General features: G+C 42.6%; 1 protein-coding gene across 2 annotated transcripts in view; it reads right to left on the reverse strand.

Moving 5' to 3' along the window:
* Positions 1-1,995: 1,995 nt before the first annotated feature.
* The window catches only part of NPFFR2 (neuropeptide FF receptor 2), a 39,733-nt gene continuing 23,569 nt past the window's right edge, over positions 1,996-18,159 (reverse strand). For both annotated transcript variants that reach the window (XM_074949933.1, XM_074949931.1), the window contains exons 2-6: positions 16,634-16,737; positions 14,467-14,526; positions 11,545-11,884; positions 5,830-5,929; positions 1,996-3,959 (exon numbers count right to left, since the gene is read on the reverse strand). In XM_074949933.1, the coding sequence (XP_074806034.1) occupies positions 3,116-3,959; positions 5,830-5,929; positions 11,545-11,872 (1,272 nt within the window). In that variant the 5' untranslated portion in view covers positions 11,873-11,884; positions 14,467-14,526; positions 16,634-16,737 and the 3' untranslated portion in view covers positions 1,996-3,115. The remainder of the gene's footprint in view (positions 3,960-5,829; positions 5,930-11,544; positions 11,885-14,466; positions 14,527-16,633; positions 16,738-18,159) is intronic.

Genomic DNA, 18,159 nt, shown 5'->3' on the forward strand with positions numbered 1-18,159 from the left:
AATACTCAGGCACGTATTTAATTTTGGTCACTTAGCCATTGGAAGCTATAGGACTACTCATGTGAGTAAAGTTACACAATTCTCATTCCATGCCCATATAAGGACCAGCATGTTGCAGAATTGATCTCCTTCCTCGTCTCCCTTTCATCATTGTTGTTGAGATTTACTCTGGCTGCCGCACCAACTAGTGGAGTGCACCACAGAAGGTCTCTGCAGGGCCCTGCTTTGATGGAATTTTGTTCTCTAAATGCTGTTTATTTTGTTGTGATAATGTCCTGTCTAGTCTGGGTGAAGGGTCATGAAATTCTGAATAGAAAATAACATTTCTCCAGAGGCTTAACAAACCTCCAAGCAGCTGTTCTGTGCAGATTTCTTCTAACAACTGAAATGGTTTGGTGTTCAGTCTCGTCAAGGGAGTTTTAATCAAAATTAGTGTTAAATGTCTTCCCTACAGCAATTCTTCTTCTAAATATTGAAGAGGTCTGATAGATCTAATTTTCTATTCCCCCCCGCCCCGAAAACATTACAACTTACAGATGCATTACTTCAGGCTGCAGAGTTCCTGAGGTTAATGCATATCCTCCCACACACACCTGTGTCTGAGATTTCATTTTCTGATATGAAGGGGAGGTGCTGGTTATTCAGAATCCCTTTGATTTCCTTAAATGACTCCTCTTCTGGCTTTCAACTTCTCCACCAATTTGGACAGCCTAAAACACCACTGGTAAATACATCTGTGCCTGCCGTTTTGACTGCATCACTCCTTCTGTGGCTTTCTCCTCATTAGATTCAGGTTCCTTGTTCTCAGCTTCAGTGCCCTAGATTTCTTCCAGAAATCCTCCCTCTCTTGTCCTGTCTTGACACTGTAATCTAGATTGCTCTCTCATATGTTGTCTTCTCGCTCCCTGTTCTCTAATACTCCCATGCACACAGCTATAGAGCAAGTCACACTCTCCCACCCGGAGAGCTGAGACCAGACCCTATGATAACTGGAATTGGTAGTAAATCTCTTATCATCCCTGTGGGCCAGATACTAGATGACGAACACACACACACACACACACCCCACCCCACCCCACCCCCGTGGTCTGCTTTGTGCCTCCAGTAATAGAGCTTCCTGCACTTGGAACAGTTTCTGTTTTATTGTCTGCTAAGCACCATCTCTTTATAACCCATGTCTTCCAGAAATCCTTCATCCCTCATTATCCTCACCAATAACTTCTTTACACTCTCCTTCACTTATATTGTAGTCTTGTCTCACCTTTGGCTTGTCTCTGTCAGTCAATAACCTTTTGTTGCAGGGTACATGCCTTACTCTGTGTTTTGTAAAGTTCTCTGTTTAATTTGTGGCTATACTCTGCCAAAAAAAAAGAAAAAAAAAGGAAAGTTTATCTATTGGGGGAAGTTTTTGAACCCCTGTATTTTATCTTCTGTCCTAAATTGACTTTCTTTTTAAAGGTGCATAGGAGGGTAATAGGACTTTCTGGAAGCTTTATAGTCGTACCAATTCTGGCAGTAACCCAATAGCTCAGCCGTTCCACTCTGCTATGTCAAATTGACAGCACTGCATACAACATAAAAATAATGAAGTAATAATCCTAATAAAAATCAATAACCATGTCATTCCTTTGAATAGCTCGGGTAGTTAGAGTTCAGTGCCTACCTTAGTTAGAGTTCAGTGCCTATCCTGGATGGAGCCTTGTGTCCATGTGGAACCCCAGTGATTTCAGAAGCGTGTGTGCTTTGGCTTCAGTGAAGCTCTGTGTGGGTGTAAGTCTCTGCCCCTGCGGATCTGATTGGAGGATCGGAACCATAAAATACTCCTGTTACTGTCTCTTGGTGGAGCAATTACGTCATGGTCTCCAGTACTGCTACCATCAAACTGTGCAACTTAGACACTGAACACGATATTTTGGCAAGATATTTCTTTATCAAAGATTTGAAAAAATATAAGAACAAGATGCTGAGAACCCACCAAAACTGCAGCATAAAAGCAGCTTTTCCTTTATTTCTCACATCCTTAATCCTTTTTATTTCTCAGACAAAGAGAAACTGAAATGACAGTTCAATCACAAAATTAACTAAAGAATCAGCCAGAAAGTGGAACAAATTAGAAGCCATAGAAGCTGCACACCTCACACCAGTTCAAACAGGCAGATATATTAAAAAAACAGACAGCATACAACATCTCCAGACCAGAAGCACTGTGAAGACAAATTACACATTTGCCTGGAAGCTGGGTGGCACAATATTCTACATTCAGAGATATTAAAACATTAATGCTGATCTATTAAGCAAATCTCTAACATTTGAGTTAATGGTAATGGTAACATAGCAGAATGAATGATTTCAGGAACAGGCTAATATGTCTGATATAAATATAAAACAATGATACTGGGACGGGCTATTAATAAATGAAGTGAATTTAACAGCTAACTTGTAAAAATGAGGGTGTGTTCGATTATCCTGACTTTGTAAAATGGGCACTGTTCAATTAAAAGTTGAGGATTTTTCATTAGTCTCATAAACCACCATCCTAATCTGCAAAATAAAATTTTGATCATGTCCAAAATTGGCTAATGAAAAAATAATGAAAATGTTCCAGCAGAATCATTCCACGATTTGCACCCAGTCCAAACCCCAAAGTCTAAGTGGATATTAAATAAATCAATAACCTCTTCCGATTCTACTCTGACAAAACTGTTGTGTGGATTAATAATAGCATTACATGCTGTAACATTTCTCTAACAAAACTTTATGCAACCCTGTTTCACCTATTCTGAGAACAGTGTAAAACTAAAATAATACAGGCTTGATTCTACTCCCCAAATGTAAATCAGGAGCATCTCCATTTAAATCAGTGGTCTTCAATCCGCTCTCACTTATACTTATATTGGAGTTGTTCCTGATTTACATTGGTATAAAGGGGGGCAGAATTAGGCCTCATATCTAGTCCAAGCAACCAGATATTATACAAGTTATACATACTTTACAATAGTAACTTCTTAAGATGTGTTTTGTTTTGTTTTTGCCAGCGAGGGCTTAAATCGTGTGAACCTCACACCACATCAGACTCTGCCAAGGGAAGTTGGAATAAACCAGTTCACAGCAAATTTCATTTTACTCCATTGTCGTTGGTTGCCTTTTCTAGGTCTTCCATCATCAAGTCGTGCTGGTTGTTCATCCAGTTCCCTCTCTGAATTGGTTTCCCCTCATCCTTGGCATTTTGAGAAGGTTGGTCCTCCAGCAGCTGGTGGGTGGTTGCCGGTAATATGGCATTGCTTTGGCCCCGCTGGGAGTAGAACTCCCTGCGCATCATTTCCCCGGAGCAGAGCTGAAGCTTAAAGGCTGCCTGGAAGCCTCGGCGAAAGTTCTCATTGAAGAAGCCATAGATGATCGGGTTGATGCTGCTGTTGAAAAAGGCCAGCCAGTGAGCGAAGGGGTAGATGTAAATGTTGATGATCTGCAGTTGAACCGCTGTCAGATTGGCATAGTCTGAGAGCATCATCAAAGTCCACAAGGGGAGCCAGGACAGGATGAAAAGCAAAGCCACAACGATGAGCATTTTGATCACCTTCTGCTTCTTCTTGGACACGGAGTGGCGCTGCTCCTGGCTCTGTTTTCCCCGTACAGGTGCCGCTTTGTTGAAGAGAGCGATCCCTATCCTGGCATACATAATGACAATGAGTGAAAGGGGGGCCAGATAGATGTTGGTAAACAGCACCGTTGTATAAATCTTTCTCATTTCCTGGTTGGGCCAGTCCTCCCGGCACCAGTATATAGGGCTGGTTTGATTGCCATAGCCAAGGATCACCCTGAAATACTTTTCCTCTTGTACCTGCAACATGACTGCAGACGGACACATGATGGCAATAGCCAGAACCCAGATGACTGCTAGAATGACAACCGCAGTTGATATGGTGAGCTTCTGCTTAAATGGGTAAACAATGCATCGGAACCTGTAGTGAAGAGATGAAATGCCAGAGAATAGATCTAAAAGCCATATAACCAATGTCAATAAAACCCAGTTCAATCATTTATTTTAAACCTAAGAAATATGTATGCGCAATCAGGGCCTCAGCTGGTGTAAATCAATGTGCTGACATCAGTGGAGTTTTGCATTTGACACCAGCTGAAGATCTGGCCAATGATTTGTAACATGGGGTCCTCAAACTTGACAGTGTGGTCCGTATGTCAGTAGAGAAATTGCCTCATAGACCGTTCCCTTCCTTGTCACGATTGGCTGGGCCACCTCTCTGCCCAGTGACAGCTGAAAAACATTCCTGTGGCAACAGCAATAGCTGCTTACATGGAAAGGTGGCGTTAGGAAAGTATGTCATGTAGTTTTAGGTGTCTCAATGTCATTTAGCAGCTGGCCATGAGGAGGAGTCAGCACCATGTGACTAATCAGTTCTGCCAACCACGAGCGAAGTATGCACCGGTAGCACATGGACCACAGTTTTGGAACAGCTGATTCATAAACATTTACTTCCACTGCAAATCAACCTCTCTCGCTGGGTCTGCAGTACTTGACGAACAAGGAATTTTCTACCACGTCTTAGGAAGGAGGTGCACGGCCTGGGGGGTTTGGTCTATTGGACAGAGCATTGGGCCAGGCCCCCAGATGCAGAGCTGTATACACAGCTCTGCCTCTTCTCTGTTGTGTGACACTGGACAGTCACATCAAATGTGGTCCTGCTCACTGACATCACTCGCCATTAAAAAAGGGTCAGACCCAGCAAATGGCCAATCTTGCATTTTAAAAAAAAATTTATTTTATGCTAATTTTGACCATCCTCAACCGAATCCCTCCTCGTGCTTCGGCAGACTGCTACATCACCACAGGGGTGGGGCCAGCGGAAGCTGCCTGAAGAGACTGCAGCTGCTTCAAAGAAGGGGAAGGGTGGCATCGAAGGGAGAAGGAAGTGGCTAGGAATCTGGGGCAGGAAGGGAGAGACCTACTCCTGCTCCCAAAATGAGATGAGAGCGGCAGCAGGGGACTGAGGCGAAGCAACTGGCTATCTCACTACCCCAGTGGTATTCTGGGCAGGGAACAAGGCAGAAACACCCTCCCCACAGCATTGAAGAGGCAGAAATAGAGGCTGGGAAAAAGTATTTATAACATCCTCCCCTACCCCCAGGAGGGACCCAGAGCAGCCTGGCTCGGGGATGGGAGAAGACATACATCCCTTCATAAAGATGGGCAGGCTGGGAGGGAGGAGGAGCTCTTTAGAGTAGCCCAGCAGGCCAAGTCCTGTGATCTTGGCCCTGAGCATGGAATTGCCACCCCTCCTGCTGCTGCTACAGACCTGGGAGGGGGCCTTCTGGTCCCAGCAGCTCTTTGATCTGCCACCTGAAGGGAGAGTAGCAGACACAGGATCTGCCAGTCCCCTCTGGGGCACTCTCCCCAGACAGGGATGGGTGAATTCCTTGCTCTGCTGGGGGATGGGGACTCTCAGACTTCTCTCCCCTTCCCTCAGCAGCAGATCAGAGGGCCCTGGGCTCAGAATATAGATCCGTTGTTCTCAGCTCTGCAAGCAGCAGGCGGGAGAGATGGAGCCACACTAAGGGGGTTCCCCAGCAGTGCCTGCTCCTCTACCATCTTTATGGAAATCAAGTGGGGAAAAAATGATGATGGCCACACTTTAACCTAGCCGTGCCTCATTCTGCCCATCCCTAAAATGGGCACAATACACCCCATCTCATCAGGGTGTAATGAGGATGAATTGGTAATTGTAAAAATGCTGGGGATCCCGGGATGATAAGCAATATATTTTTGTTTTGTTTTTTTTTACTGAATATTGGTTTCAGAGCTTTACATCATCTTACCTGTCAACTGCAATTGCAACCAAAGTGAAAACGGAGGCTGAGACAGAGATTCCCTGGACCATCCCACTCATTTTGCAGACCATGCTCCCAAAGGGCCATCCTGGAAGGTACAAATTGAAATAGCCATAAAACGGTAAATTGCTTCCATGTCACTTCAGCACTGAAGGCTCAGTAAAGGAGCATCCTTCCCAGAACACTCCCAGAGCTGAAGTGCTCTCCCCAGGCATAATGCTGTCCAAGGGCAGGTGAATGATGGTGCACAGTGTCCCACCACAAGGTAATAAAAGGGGGACAGAGATTAATGTCAAAGTCTGGCCAGAGATGTTCTTCTGATAACTCTGATCGCAGCACACATGTATCTGAAGTGTTAGCATGAGCACCTGTTAAAGCAGCACCATGTGAGAGGAAAGGGAGATAGACACTATAGCTGCAATGGTTTCACATGCTTCCATATAAAACAGGGACCTTACCTTACAGAGGTATAACTTTCACCTTCTCCTTGCCCCCCACAGTGTGTATCAACTTAGACTCCATTAGAATTACTTAGACTTGGTTAATCACTTAAACTCATTCCTGGTTACCAACAATTTACACGCCACCCTTTACATGTCATCTCTACATCGGACCAACAGAGTCTACTGAATCTAACAGAGAGCAACGGCATCTAATCTGGGAAAACGCACGTGCCAAGGGGTAGAAAGGAGGAATGTAGCAAAAAAAGCAATTAGGAGAAGATATAGGAAGGTGTGTGTTGAAGATGACCACATCTTATTTTAAATTACACTTCCTGGTTTCGCAGCATGTAAATTCCACCAGCAAAGGCTACTTCAGACCCCCTTACAAATGTCTGAGTGTGAGTAGGGCTAATGGAGTGTGACTGTACATCTAACATAGACTGTCTCCTTCACCACCTCTGAATGTGTTTAATTCCCAACACTGATTGCAAATAGCCATAGTAATAACTCTTTGTTAGTCTCTAAGGTGCCACAAGTCCTCCTGTTCTTTCTGCGTATACAGACTAACACGGCTGCTACTCTGAAACCAGTAATAACTCTGTACCTTTCATCACATTGTATTGGTTGGCAGGTGTCCATGTCCCACCTCTGTTGTGTGACACCGGACAATAATGCACCAATCAAAATTTCATTTTAGACAGCATGTCCCTCCCATTTCCCACCCTCTTTTTATCTGGCTACATGGCTATGAAGGTCCTGCCAGCCCTTTCCTAAATTTCAAAAGTGCCTCGGTATCGTTTCTGGACCTGTGTGCATTTTCACTGCCATGCCACCATTTTGGAAAACAAAGAATGTTTATTTTCTATTTAATGCATCCTTATGTGAATCTTTAAATAAATAATAAAAATAAATAATTTTTTTAGGAAAATATGCTTTTATGCAACTAGCTCAAATCTAAATAAATACATAAATTTTATTCAGAAGAATAAATGGGAAGTGATGATATATATTGCATGGGTTTTCCAAATTTTCGTAATTATACAGCTAGTTTACCTCACTGACCAGGTCACTTACAATATTCATATCATTATTAAATATGATTCATAGCTTAATATATAGCAGCTCCATGATGGTCACACCTGGATTAAACATTCATCGTTTGTGAATTGAGAAGGTAGTTTTATTTCCAGGATTCAGCAAACAACCTCCTCATTTACAGAGATGTATTATAGTAAAAAAAAAAGAGCACGAACAAATTTTCACGGTCTATGCTTTTCTATCTGTTTGGAGTACAGAGATAAAAATTGCAACATCTGTCATCCACACAAACTCCCATCCTTCACTTCTCTACCCTTCTCTTCCTGATATCTGATGGTAAAAGAGATGTTCATTGGGTACCAGCCTCTCCATTTCCTTCTGATAAACATTTTGATGTTTCATTAGAAGTCTAATGAACAACAAACAAAACAAATAACATTTTTATCTCTGTGCTTCAAACTGTTACAAAATTATGGATTGTTGCTCTGTGAATGCGGGGTTTGTATTCTCCTGAAAATTAAACTTGCTTAATTTACATCCAGTATAAGAAAGAAATGCAGCATTGTAAACTGTCTGCAAGATGGTTTGTTTGTTTTCTCTTGTTTTTTGAATGCTATGTTTTCCACCAGGCAAAACTCCCAAAATTAACAGACTTCTTGCATAGTTTGAGCCAAAGGGGCCAATTTCCAATAATTCAAAGTTACGTGAAGAAATACATAATATTTATGAGTCGGTGGGAGAAATATAGGAATATTTGGGGGTGAGGGGCTCAGGGCTTGTAATACCATTAGGGGCTCTTTATTAGTTTTAAATAAACATGTAAGAGGGAATGTGTGGAAAAATTTATTTAGATATGCTAGATAACTGTAGATGTGTGCTCCTTTTGGTGGGTATTCTAGTTTAAATCTCTAGTTTAACGATAGCAGCAAAGTTGGTGGTAGCTCAATGATCAGGGTAAAAATTTCTCTACTATTTTAACATTGTACACTAGTGTACGGGCTAAGATTAGGCACAAAAAAAAAAGATAAAGATGCCTTTTATTTTATATATTCCAAAAACAGTAGCAACAAAACCAAAGATTAAACTCGATAAGTTTATGGAGGAGATGGTATGATGGGATAACATGATTTTGGCAATTAATTGATCTTTAAATATTCATGGTAAATAGGCCCATGGCCTGTGATGGGATGTTAGATGGGGTGGGATCTGAGTTACTACAGAGAATTCTTTCCTGGGTGTCTGGCTGGTGAATCTTGCCCATATGCTCAGGGTTCAGCTGATCACCATATTTGGGGTCGGGAAGGAATTTTCCTCCAGGGCAGATTGGAAGAGGCCCTGGAGCTTTTTCACCTTCCTCTGTAGCATGGGGCACGGGTCACTTGCTCGAGGATTCTCTGCTCCTTGAAATCTTTAAACCGCAATTTGAGGACTTCAGTAGCTCAGACATAGGTGAGAGGCTTTTCACAGGAGTGGGTGGGTGAGATTCTGTGGCCTGCGTTGTGCAGGAGGTCAGACTAGATGATCATAATGGTCCCTTCTGACCTTAGTATCTATGAATCTATGAAAGTCTATGCAGTCATTCTTCAAATATTGACAGCAGGCTCTGAGATCCAAAATGCATGTGGGAGCTTAGATAATACATAAAATAAAGGATACTTGGAACACAAAGTCTTGTCTTATCTTTAAAAAAACAAAACACCTATTACTCAATGTCGTAGCAGTAATACAACCCATACAATGGGCTATGGTCTTAACCAGACAAATTCAAAGCTGTGTCTATGTATCCCATGTGGTTTGAGTGCCATTATGTTGCACTGCTCACATACTATGCATACCATTATATCTGTTAAAATAATTTGAAATTAAATAGATTTTAAAAATTTGATACAGAAATCTAGACGAACATTCCTCTGATAGGTACACAAGTGCTAGACAGGCTCTTTTGTCAATAGCTACTGGTCAAAAATATGTTTTTTTTGTTTGTTTGCATGCTTGTTTTACTCTAACACAACTATGGAAGCAAGGGTTCTTTTGCTGTATCCTTGAAACTAATACATTCTTTGCAATTCACAAATGATAAATTTCCATGACAGGGTAAATACATACTTATAAACTGCTTCTATAGGGTATTTTATATCCAATGCAATTAATTAGGTAAAAATGTACTAAAATTAAAAGGCCTCTTATACAGTTTAAGCCAATAGGTACTAATTTCTAATAAATGTAAAAAGATAAGACGAAAGGTATTACTTTGAGCAAATGGAATATGAATAGAGATTAAACCTATGATACCTCTAGGGGCTCTCTACCAGTTTTGAAAGACAGCTGCTACCAGATTTTAAAGACAGCTGTTAGAGGGATTTATTAGAAAGAGGAAACTTTATTCCTGGTTGAAAATTAAAAAACTGGCTCACTAGTAGATGGTATATAGGGTTTTTGTAAAGTTTGATAAATAAATCTAGATGTGTGCTTCTTCTGATTTTGGTATTTAAGTTTTAATTTGTATTTTAATATGCTCCTATGTATAGTTCCATAAAAAGCCAGAGGGTTAAAGAAAACCTGCAGCTGACTCAGGAAAATGTGGCACATTTTAATGTGCTCTGATGTATAATTCCATTAAAGGTGATTAAAAATACCTTTTGATTGGCTCAGCAAATGAGGAGTGTTTCTTCCGCAAACTCCTCTGCAGCGTCTGAGTGTTTGTTTAATTTGATTTATACCGAATTGTACTAACGGCATACCAGAATAATTTCATCTGAAAAGAGGTAAAATGCATTAACTATATATGATTTCCCATTTATTCCTCTGTCATCAAGCCTTTCTGCATTTATTTAATTGATTTAGAATTGTACTAGTAGTTTTGTACAATGATTTAATTGAATATAGTTAGATTTGTGCTAACTGCATAAAAGCACATTTTCCTAAAAGGTAAGGAAAGGGCATGAAATATATATATGTTTGGTTGGTTTTAGTCAGTCTCATAAGAATAGATTTTTAAAAAAATAGGGTTTTCTCAAGCTGTATGGCACCATAAATGCACACCTGTCCAAAAATGATATGGATGGACCTCAGAAAGGGTAGACAGGACTTTGAAATCCATACAGCCAACTTATGTGACAAAAAGGGGGAAGAGGGGAAGAAAGGTGTGTAGTTTAATGCAGGCTTCTAACTGGCTTATATCACAGCACTGGGTGTGGACACCTGTCAAAAAAAATACGTGGGGAAGAAATGTATAAAGTTATTACCACTAATACTCATCACATTGTGTAATTGTGTCCATTCGCTGACATCAAAACAAGGGCTGACAATACCTATTTAAATGAAAAAACAGATGTGCCTTAGCTGTGTGTGTGCACGAATGGCTGGCAAACACTCACTATTGACGACAGCCCTGTATGCCATTTTGGTGACCTTTGCCATGGTTAGTTGAGGATTGGTGACAGGCAGATCTCAGAAGGTTCTGACATATCTCTGAGCCTTTGGAGGCTGCAAAACTGGGTTTGAGGTTTTACAAAAAAAGAATCTGTTGTGAGATTTTTTTTTTTTTTAAGCGGTCTGATTTTAATCCATCTGGAAACAGAAAGAGGGGAGATTGGCTTATGGTCTAATTTCCATTCCCAGCTCTGGCTAGGACTTGGAAGTGCAGGGACGTGAAAAACAATGAAGAAAAAATGTGAACTGGAGGCCAGGTCCTTAGGTCCAGCCAAGGTTCACTCACTGCAGGACCACAGAAGTGATGGGAAAGGTGGCCAAGTTGGTGCCCTCTCGATCCTGGGGGGCAGCCAGGGATTGGACTGGCTCCCTTTTGTACATCTGAGTAGCCTCCTGAGTAGCTAACTCATGCCTCCAACACACATCGCCTTCCCCCATAACCCCCTGATGCCAGGGGGAGTTGGAAGTGGTGGTGAAGAGCTAGCTATGCTGACTTTTTACCATTGTGGGGGTGGGTTTCACCCTCGCTAAGGGTAGTGAGACCACCTATGCTGTGATGGCAGCTTCCTGGTGCCTTTGAACCACTCTCATGGTGCCCAGAAGCCAAAGCAGGGGCCAAAGATCTGGCTCTGCATGTTCTTGAACTTGATATGTATTTAGGGCTCTAGTCCAGGGCAGGCTTGGGCAAAGATTTTTGTTGGTTCTTCTTTTGCACATCCTGAGTGAGAACCAAACTCTGTAGGAGATTTCCATTATCGCTCCAACATTTATATCATCAGGTTCTACCTACCTGTTACGATGTTATCCAGGAGAGTGGTGGGCATGCAGAATATCCCCACCAGTAAGTCACTGACAGCCAGATTCAAGATGAAGAGGTTTGTGACTGTGCGCATGTGCTTGCTCCTCAGAACAATGAAGCAAACCACTCCATTGCCAAGCATACACAGGAGGAAGATGAGGAGGTAGGAGATGATGAAGACGGCTGCCACTGCTGGCTGATGAAGGTAGAAGTCCACATAGGAAATGTTGTGGTCTGGGTATGGATGCTTGTATGTCCCATTGAAACTCAGCATCTGAGGCCAACTGAGTGAAGAATTGGAATCCACTTCCTCATTCATATTGAGTTGTGCCTTGTAAGATTTAAAAACAAGAGCACATTATAATATGCCTGAAAGCTGCCTAAAGGGATTTGTGTGCCCATTTCCCATTAAAATAGGCACTGCTGTTGTTTTATAATCTTGTAATACCTGTACAAACAATTATATATATATACCACATCTGGCACCTGCCCTCTGCCCACTCATATTTGCCAGGACTGATTATAGCAGCCCATCGTCTGAGCAGCCACAAACAGCTGCTGCTTTTTTTTTTTTCCAAAATATACAATGTGCCATCAAAGTTATTCCTTCTTTCCTTCACTAATTTGGGTGCTGTGGTTTCTGGGTGTCCAGTTTGAGACAGCTTGGGCCTCCTGCTTAGACGTGGCTTCTGTGGGCGCTGTGTTTAAAATTGGCACCCAAAATTAATGGCCACTTTAAAAAATGTAGGCCTTTCCATCTGGTACTTCACACCCCTCAGAGCTAGAATAAGGAGATTTCAGTCATTAGGAATCTAGGAATCCTCCCTTTCCGATGGGTGAGGCTTTTGTTTCTAGCAACTGTAGACCATAAGATATCACGAGACTTTAACGTCAGGATATTTCTACTGTGGTGCGTATCACTGTGGATCTAAAAGGGGATGTGGTCGTTCTGTTTTCTGTGAGTTGCACCTTCCAATGAAGAGAAGTTGCTACCTGCTTGCAACGGCAGCTGAGAGACTGTGTTTCACTTGAGGTGTAGAGTATTAGTGAATCACTGTCCTCTCTCGCTCACAGAGACTTTGTTTGTTGTTTGTTCTTTCCTTTAACAAGAAATAAGACATTTAAACCAGGAAATGTATATTTTGTGCTTAGGATCATCTAGCAGTTAAGGTGCTGGCCTGGGACTCAAGATATCTGGATTCATTTCCTGGCTCTGCTGCTGACTTCCAGTGTGACTGTGGGTAAGTCGTACTTCATCTCTCTGTGAGCTCCCCATCTATAAAAAGTAGATAATACTGCTTTTCCCATTCTGTGTCCATCTCATGTATTCACATTGTAACATCCTTAAAGCAGAGGTCATCTCTCATTCTGTGTTTGTACAGCACCTTGCACCATGGCGCTCTGATCTTGGTTGAAGAATCTAGGTACTACTGTAATGCGATTTATAAATAATAATAATAAATACTGAATTATTTTTCTTTGCGCTTTATTTAATTTGCTGGCTTGTGAAATGTTTCCCATCTTTGTGCCTTCCTTGGGTATATTAGAAACCTAACCTAGTTCTGCATCATCCTGGAATGCAGTAGATTTGACAAGAATGGTAGCGTGGCGATCTTTGTTAGTATTAGAACTGGGGTGGGAGTGTTTTGATGACACAGGCATCTGAGTCTGACCATGTCAAACTTGTGTCAGTAATTGCCCACAGATATTTCAATAGTGGTGTTGACTATTCTAGAGTGGCCCTTAGAGGCAGTGTGATCGCTACAGTTTTCTCTTCCCCACCCCAAAGAACCCACCCATCAAACTACACACAGTAACCTATTGAAAATAACACTGTAAGCCAAACTGTGACCCAGCTTGCTCAGCTGTGCCAAGGAGTCAGGGATCATACGCTAGCTCAGCTATTGAGTCACAGTAATAATACTGTATTGATAGTAGCTCAATAGATAGGTGTGGCTGAGCCTGTTTGAATGCAGCTGGTTAACATTTCCACCTGAACCATTCACCTGCCTTGGAACTTCAGAACATCTCTTGCAGAATTTCACACTGCAAAGACTTGGTCTAACATATTTTTCAGTTTTACTATGACAAGGTTGCTGCATGAACCATAATATTTTGCAAACAAACTAGAAGAAAGCGCATGGGAATTTAAAACATGTCTTTCCCCTTATTTGTTTCCATCAATGTTTGAAGTGCTTTTTTTCCGCTCCCACCTAAATATTGGGGCATAAAATGTAGGGGTTTAGGGACAGATTGTAATGCCATTCCTCATATGAGTGACGTTGTCATCAATGGAACTGCTTTGTGAGGAAGGGGTTCACAAGCTGGCCCACCCATGGCACACCAAAATAGGATGCCACTCAAGGAGTTGTGCAGCTGTAAAGAGAGACAAGGAAATTATAAAAGTGTTCGCTTTTCCTTTGCTTTACTACTCATTTGTAACCAAGAGCTGAGCCTGTTCTCTCAGTGCCAGCCCAGCTATGCTTTTATTGTGTTTAATTTTTATTTAGATATTTTTGTCTCTCTCTTTTCAAACTTTGTTTCACTTTGCATGTGTGTAATTGGTGGCAGAGACTGCACATTTAGGGCTATGCTTTTGTCAGATGTTCATAAGTCAGGGAACCTGGTCATTGATCTCAGAGAGAAAGGGGTCACTAACTTCAGAGGAAAAGGGGATCGTTTAATCAAAAATGAGGGCTCTGCAAGGACCGTCCCCAGCAGGTGCTGTGTGGGAGCTAGTATAGACCAACGTGAGTACAAGGATTGCTACAGAACAAGAGGATTGCCTGGTGGGTGCAGTTACAATAAGTCACCCAGATGTTCCCCAGGTTTGCATGTCCGTACATCTCAAGAAATGAGTGGACACCACACCAACCAAAATGGCTGACTTCAGTGGACACTGTGGGTACTTACCTACCGCCTCTGAAAAGCAGGCCTCAAGTCCCACAGCAAATCAGCCTTGTTCAGAAAAGCCTTCCAATGGAGAAAAAGAGGGAAATTTTGTTATGAAACCCTTTTGTGTTATATGTCTTGTACAGAAAGTAACTTTCTAGATCACTGCCTAAAATATATCACAGTAATACGTAACACTTTATGGGCCAGATCCTCAGCTGATGTAAATCAGTGTAGCTCCATTGCTGGCCCTATGCTTTTATATAAAACTATAAATAAAATTAAAAGGAGGGGAAAAGCAGAAATCTTTGTGCAGGAAAGATTTTTGTTCTTCACCTTGAACCTGAAAGACACAACAAATATTAATAATACAGCTGACAAAATATTTCCACCACACTTTCACCAACTCTCGGAGTTATACTGTGCAGAAATTTTAGATTCAGCCTTTGTATGTCACACACTCTATTTTTTGCCCTCTAGCTCCAGTAGAATTGTGAGATCCTGCTCATTCTTAATGATCATCTTAACCCAGATCAGACTTTTAACCTTTGTGACACAACCCATGTAAAACTGATATGAGACACCAGATTACACCTACATTGGTGTCTTGACATCTGCAGCGACTCCAGACACCCTAAGTGGTTTAAACCGATTCTTAGTTTTATCTTCCAGATGGAGACTTTGAAACTCAACTAAATTAGGTACTGAATAAGGTCAGATTTCTGTCCAATGTACAACTCACAATTTGGAAGTAATTTAATTAAAACAGGCTTATTTATATACTGATCAGGCATATCTAACTAGGTCAAAGGAGCAGTGTTGATTTTAATTAATAATAAGACCAATTAACCTCATATTAAAATAGGTGACAAAAGACACAAATAATAAATAAGAAAGGAAGCTCTCAAGACACTTCCCATATTTGTTTCTCTTGACTGGGTTGTAAATTGAACTTATGAGTATCCACCAGCGTGATTAGTCATGGGGAGAGAAGGGAAATGTTGGCAGGATCTTCTTTTTAATGGAGAATTGTGATGGGCCCAAGAGCGTTAAAAGTATGTCAACAGAGTGTGAATATAGACACTGGCAAATAATGACGCCCGGGACTGGGCCTTGAGGCAGGGTTCTGAAGAAGGGATGTGTGTACTAGAGCTGGAATGGGGTAAATTCCCTCGCTAGCTCTGATCTATGGCAAGGGAAAGGCTCCAGAAGTTCCCTGCAGTGGGGAAAGGCTCTGCCAGCTGGGAGGCAGCCGGAAACTACACTGCCAAAAACAGCAGTGTAGACGGGACAGGCACTGCTTGGGCATGTCGAGAGAGAGCTGTGCATGGTACATATCCACAGGGTTTACTCGTCTAAGCAATGCCTCACCGTCTACACTGCTATTTATACTCCTGCTAGGGGCATGCAGTGCATGTCCTCCATATGCCACCATAAGATCTGTGCAGTGTAGACGTACCTCCAGAGCCAGGCTCTGGGTAGATCATATGTGCCATATGGACCTTATTCCACTGCTGGGCTGACTAAGATACTGACACATTCTGTCCCAGTAGAAACACCAGAAATCGGTGGGCAGTTCTGACTTATTTTAAAAGTCATATTTGGCTTCATTTTGTTACTGAGCAAGACAAACCTGTGGAGGTGCCCCGCTACCAACATTGCAGGGTTGCTGCTGAGACTCACTGAGATACTTAATGAAAAGTAAATGAAACACCAAGGAATGAAGCAGCATGTGCAAGCAATGCTGCATCCCCAATAGTCTTGCAGGGTAAACAACGCACTGTAACATACCTTTATAAAGCTAATGGGATTGTGCAATCAAAATGTAAGAAATTCACACCCATGCGGAGGGCCAGCATGAAGCCGCTGCATCAGTTAAGTTTCACAGCCTATTTGGAAGGCTTAAGTGCGACACCGGCAGTACAGTTAACCCCACGTGTTCTTAAAAACCAGAAGCCAGTCCCCAAAAAAACATAAAGAGGACTTGTGGCACCTTAGAGACTAACCAATTTATTTGAGCATAAGCTTTCGTGAGCTACAGCTCACTTCATCGGATGCATAAAGTGGAAAGTACAGTGAGCAGATTTTATACATACACACAGACCATGAAAAAATATACATTGTAAGGAGAGTGATCACTTAAGATGAGCTATTACCAGCAGGCGAGTGGGGTGGGAGGAGTAATTACCTGCAGGTGAGTGTAGAGCTCATCAACAGAGGTGACCATGATGGAGTCCCAGAATCGCAAAAGAGCTCCAGCATGGACCGAACGGGAGGTATGGGATCGGATCGCTGTATGGGGAGAGGAATCCGTGCTATCAGAACTATGTTCCAGTTTTCAAAATGCCAAAACATTTGTCAAAATCTCCCAGGGCATGAAGGACAGAGGCCATAACAGGGACGCAAAGCAGTTCTGCGTGAAACTTAAGGAGCTGAGGCAAGCCTACCAGAAAACCAGAGGGGCGAACGGCCGCTCCGGGTCAGAGCCCCGAACATGCCGCTTCTATGATGAGCTGCATGCCATTTTAGGGGGTTCAGCCACCACTACCCCAGCCGTGTTGTTTGACTCCTTCAATGGAGATGGAGGCAACACGGAAGCAGGTTTTGGGGACAAGGAAGATGATGATGAGGAGGAGGAGGAGGAGGAGGTTGTAGATAGCTCACAGCAAGCAAGTGGAGAAACCGGTTTTCCCGACAGCCAGGAACTGTTTCTCACCCTGGACCTGGAGCCAGTACTCCCCGAACCCACCCAAGACTGCCTCCCAGACCCGCCAGATGGAGAAGGGACCTCTGGTGAGTGTACCTTTTAAAATACTATCCATGGTTTAAAAGCAAGCATGTTTAATGATTAATTTGCCCTGGCACTCGCAGCTCTCCTGGATATACTCCCAAAGCCTTTGCAAAAAGTTTCTGGGGAGGGCAGCCTTATTCCATCCACCATGGTAGGACACTTTACCACTCCGGGCCAGTAGCACGTACTTGGGAATCATTGTAGAACAAAGCATTGCAGTGTATGTTTGCTGGTGTTCAAACAACATCCGTTCTTTATCTCTCTGTGTTATCCTCAGGAGAGTGATATCATTCATGGTCACCTGGTTGAAATAGGGTGCTTTTCTTAAGGGGATATTTAGAGGTGCCCGTTCCTGCTGGGCTGTTTGCCTGTAGCTGAACAGAAATGTTTCCCGCTGTTAGCCACGGGGAGGGATGAGGGGCTAGCCACGCGCTGGGGGGAGGCAAAATGCGATCTTGGAATGAAAGCACATGTGCTATGTATGTAATGTTAACAGCAAGGTTTACCGTGAAAGAGTGTACCCGTTGTTCTATAAAATGTGTCTTTTAAAATACCACTGTCCCTTTTTTTTTCTCCACAAGCGGCATGTGTTTCAAGGATCACAGGATCTTCTCCTTCCCAGAGGCTAGCGAGGATTAGAAGGCGAAAAAAACCACACTCGTGATGAAATGTTCTCTGAGCTCATGCTGTCCTCCCACACTGACAGAGCACAGACGAATGTGTGGAGGCAGACAATGTCAGAGTGCAGGAAAGCACAAAATGACCGGGAGGAGAGGTGGTGGGCTGAAGAGAGTAAGTGGCGGGCTGAAGAGAGGGCTGAAGCTGAAAGGTGGTGGCAGCGTGATGAGAGGAGGCAGGATTCAATGCTGAGGCTGCTGGAGGATCAAACTAATATGCTCCAGCATATGGTTGAGCTGCAGGAA

The sequence above is a fragment of the Natator depressus genome, chromosome 4 (genome assembly GCF_965152275.1).
Source record: "Natator depressus isolate rNatDep1 chromosome 4, rNatDep2.hap1, whole genome shotgun sequence".
Classification (NCBI taxonomy): domain Eukaryota; kingdom Metazoa; phylum Chordata; order Testudines; family Cheloniidae; genus Natator; species Natator depressus.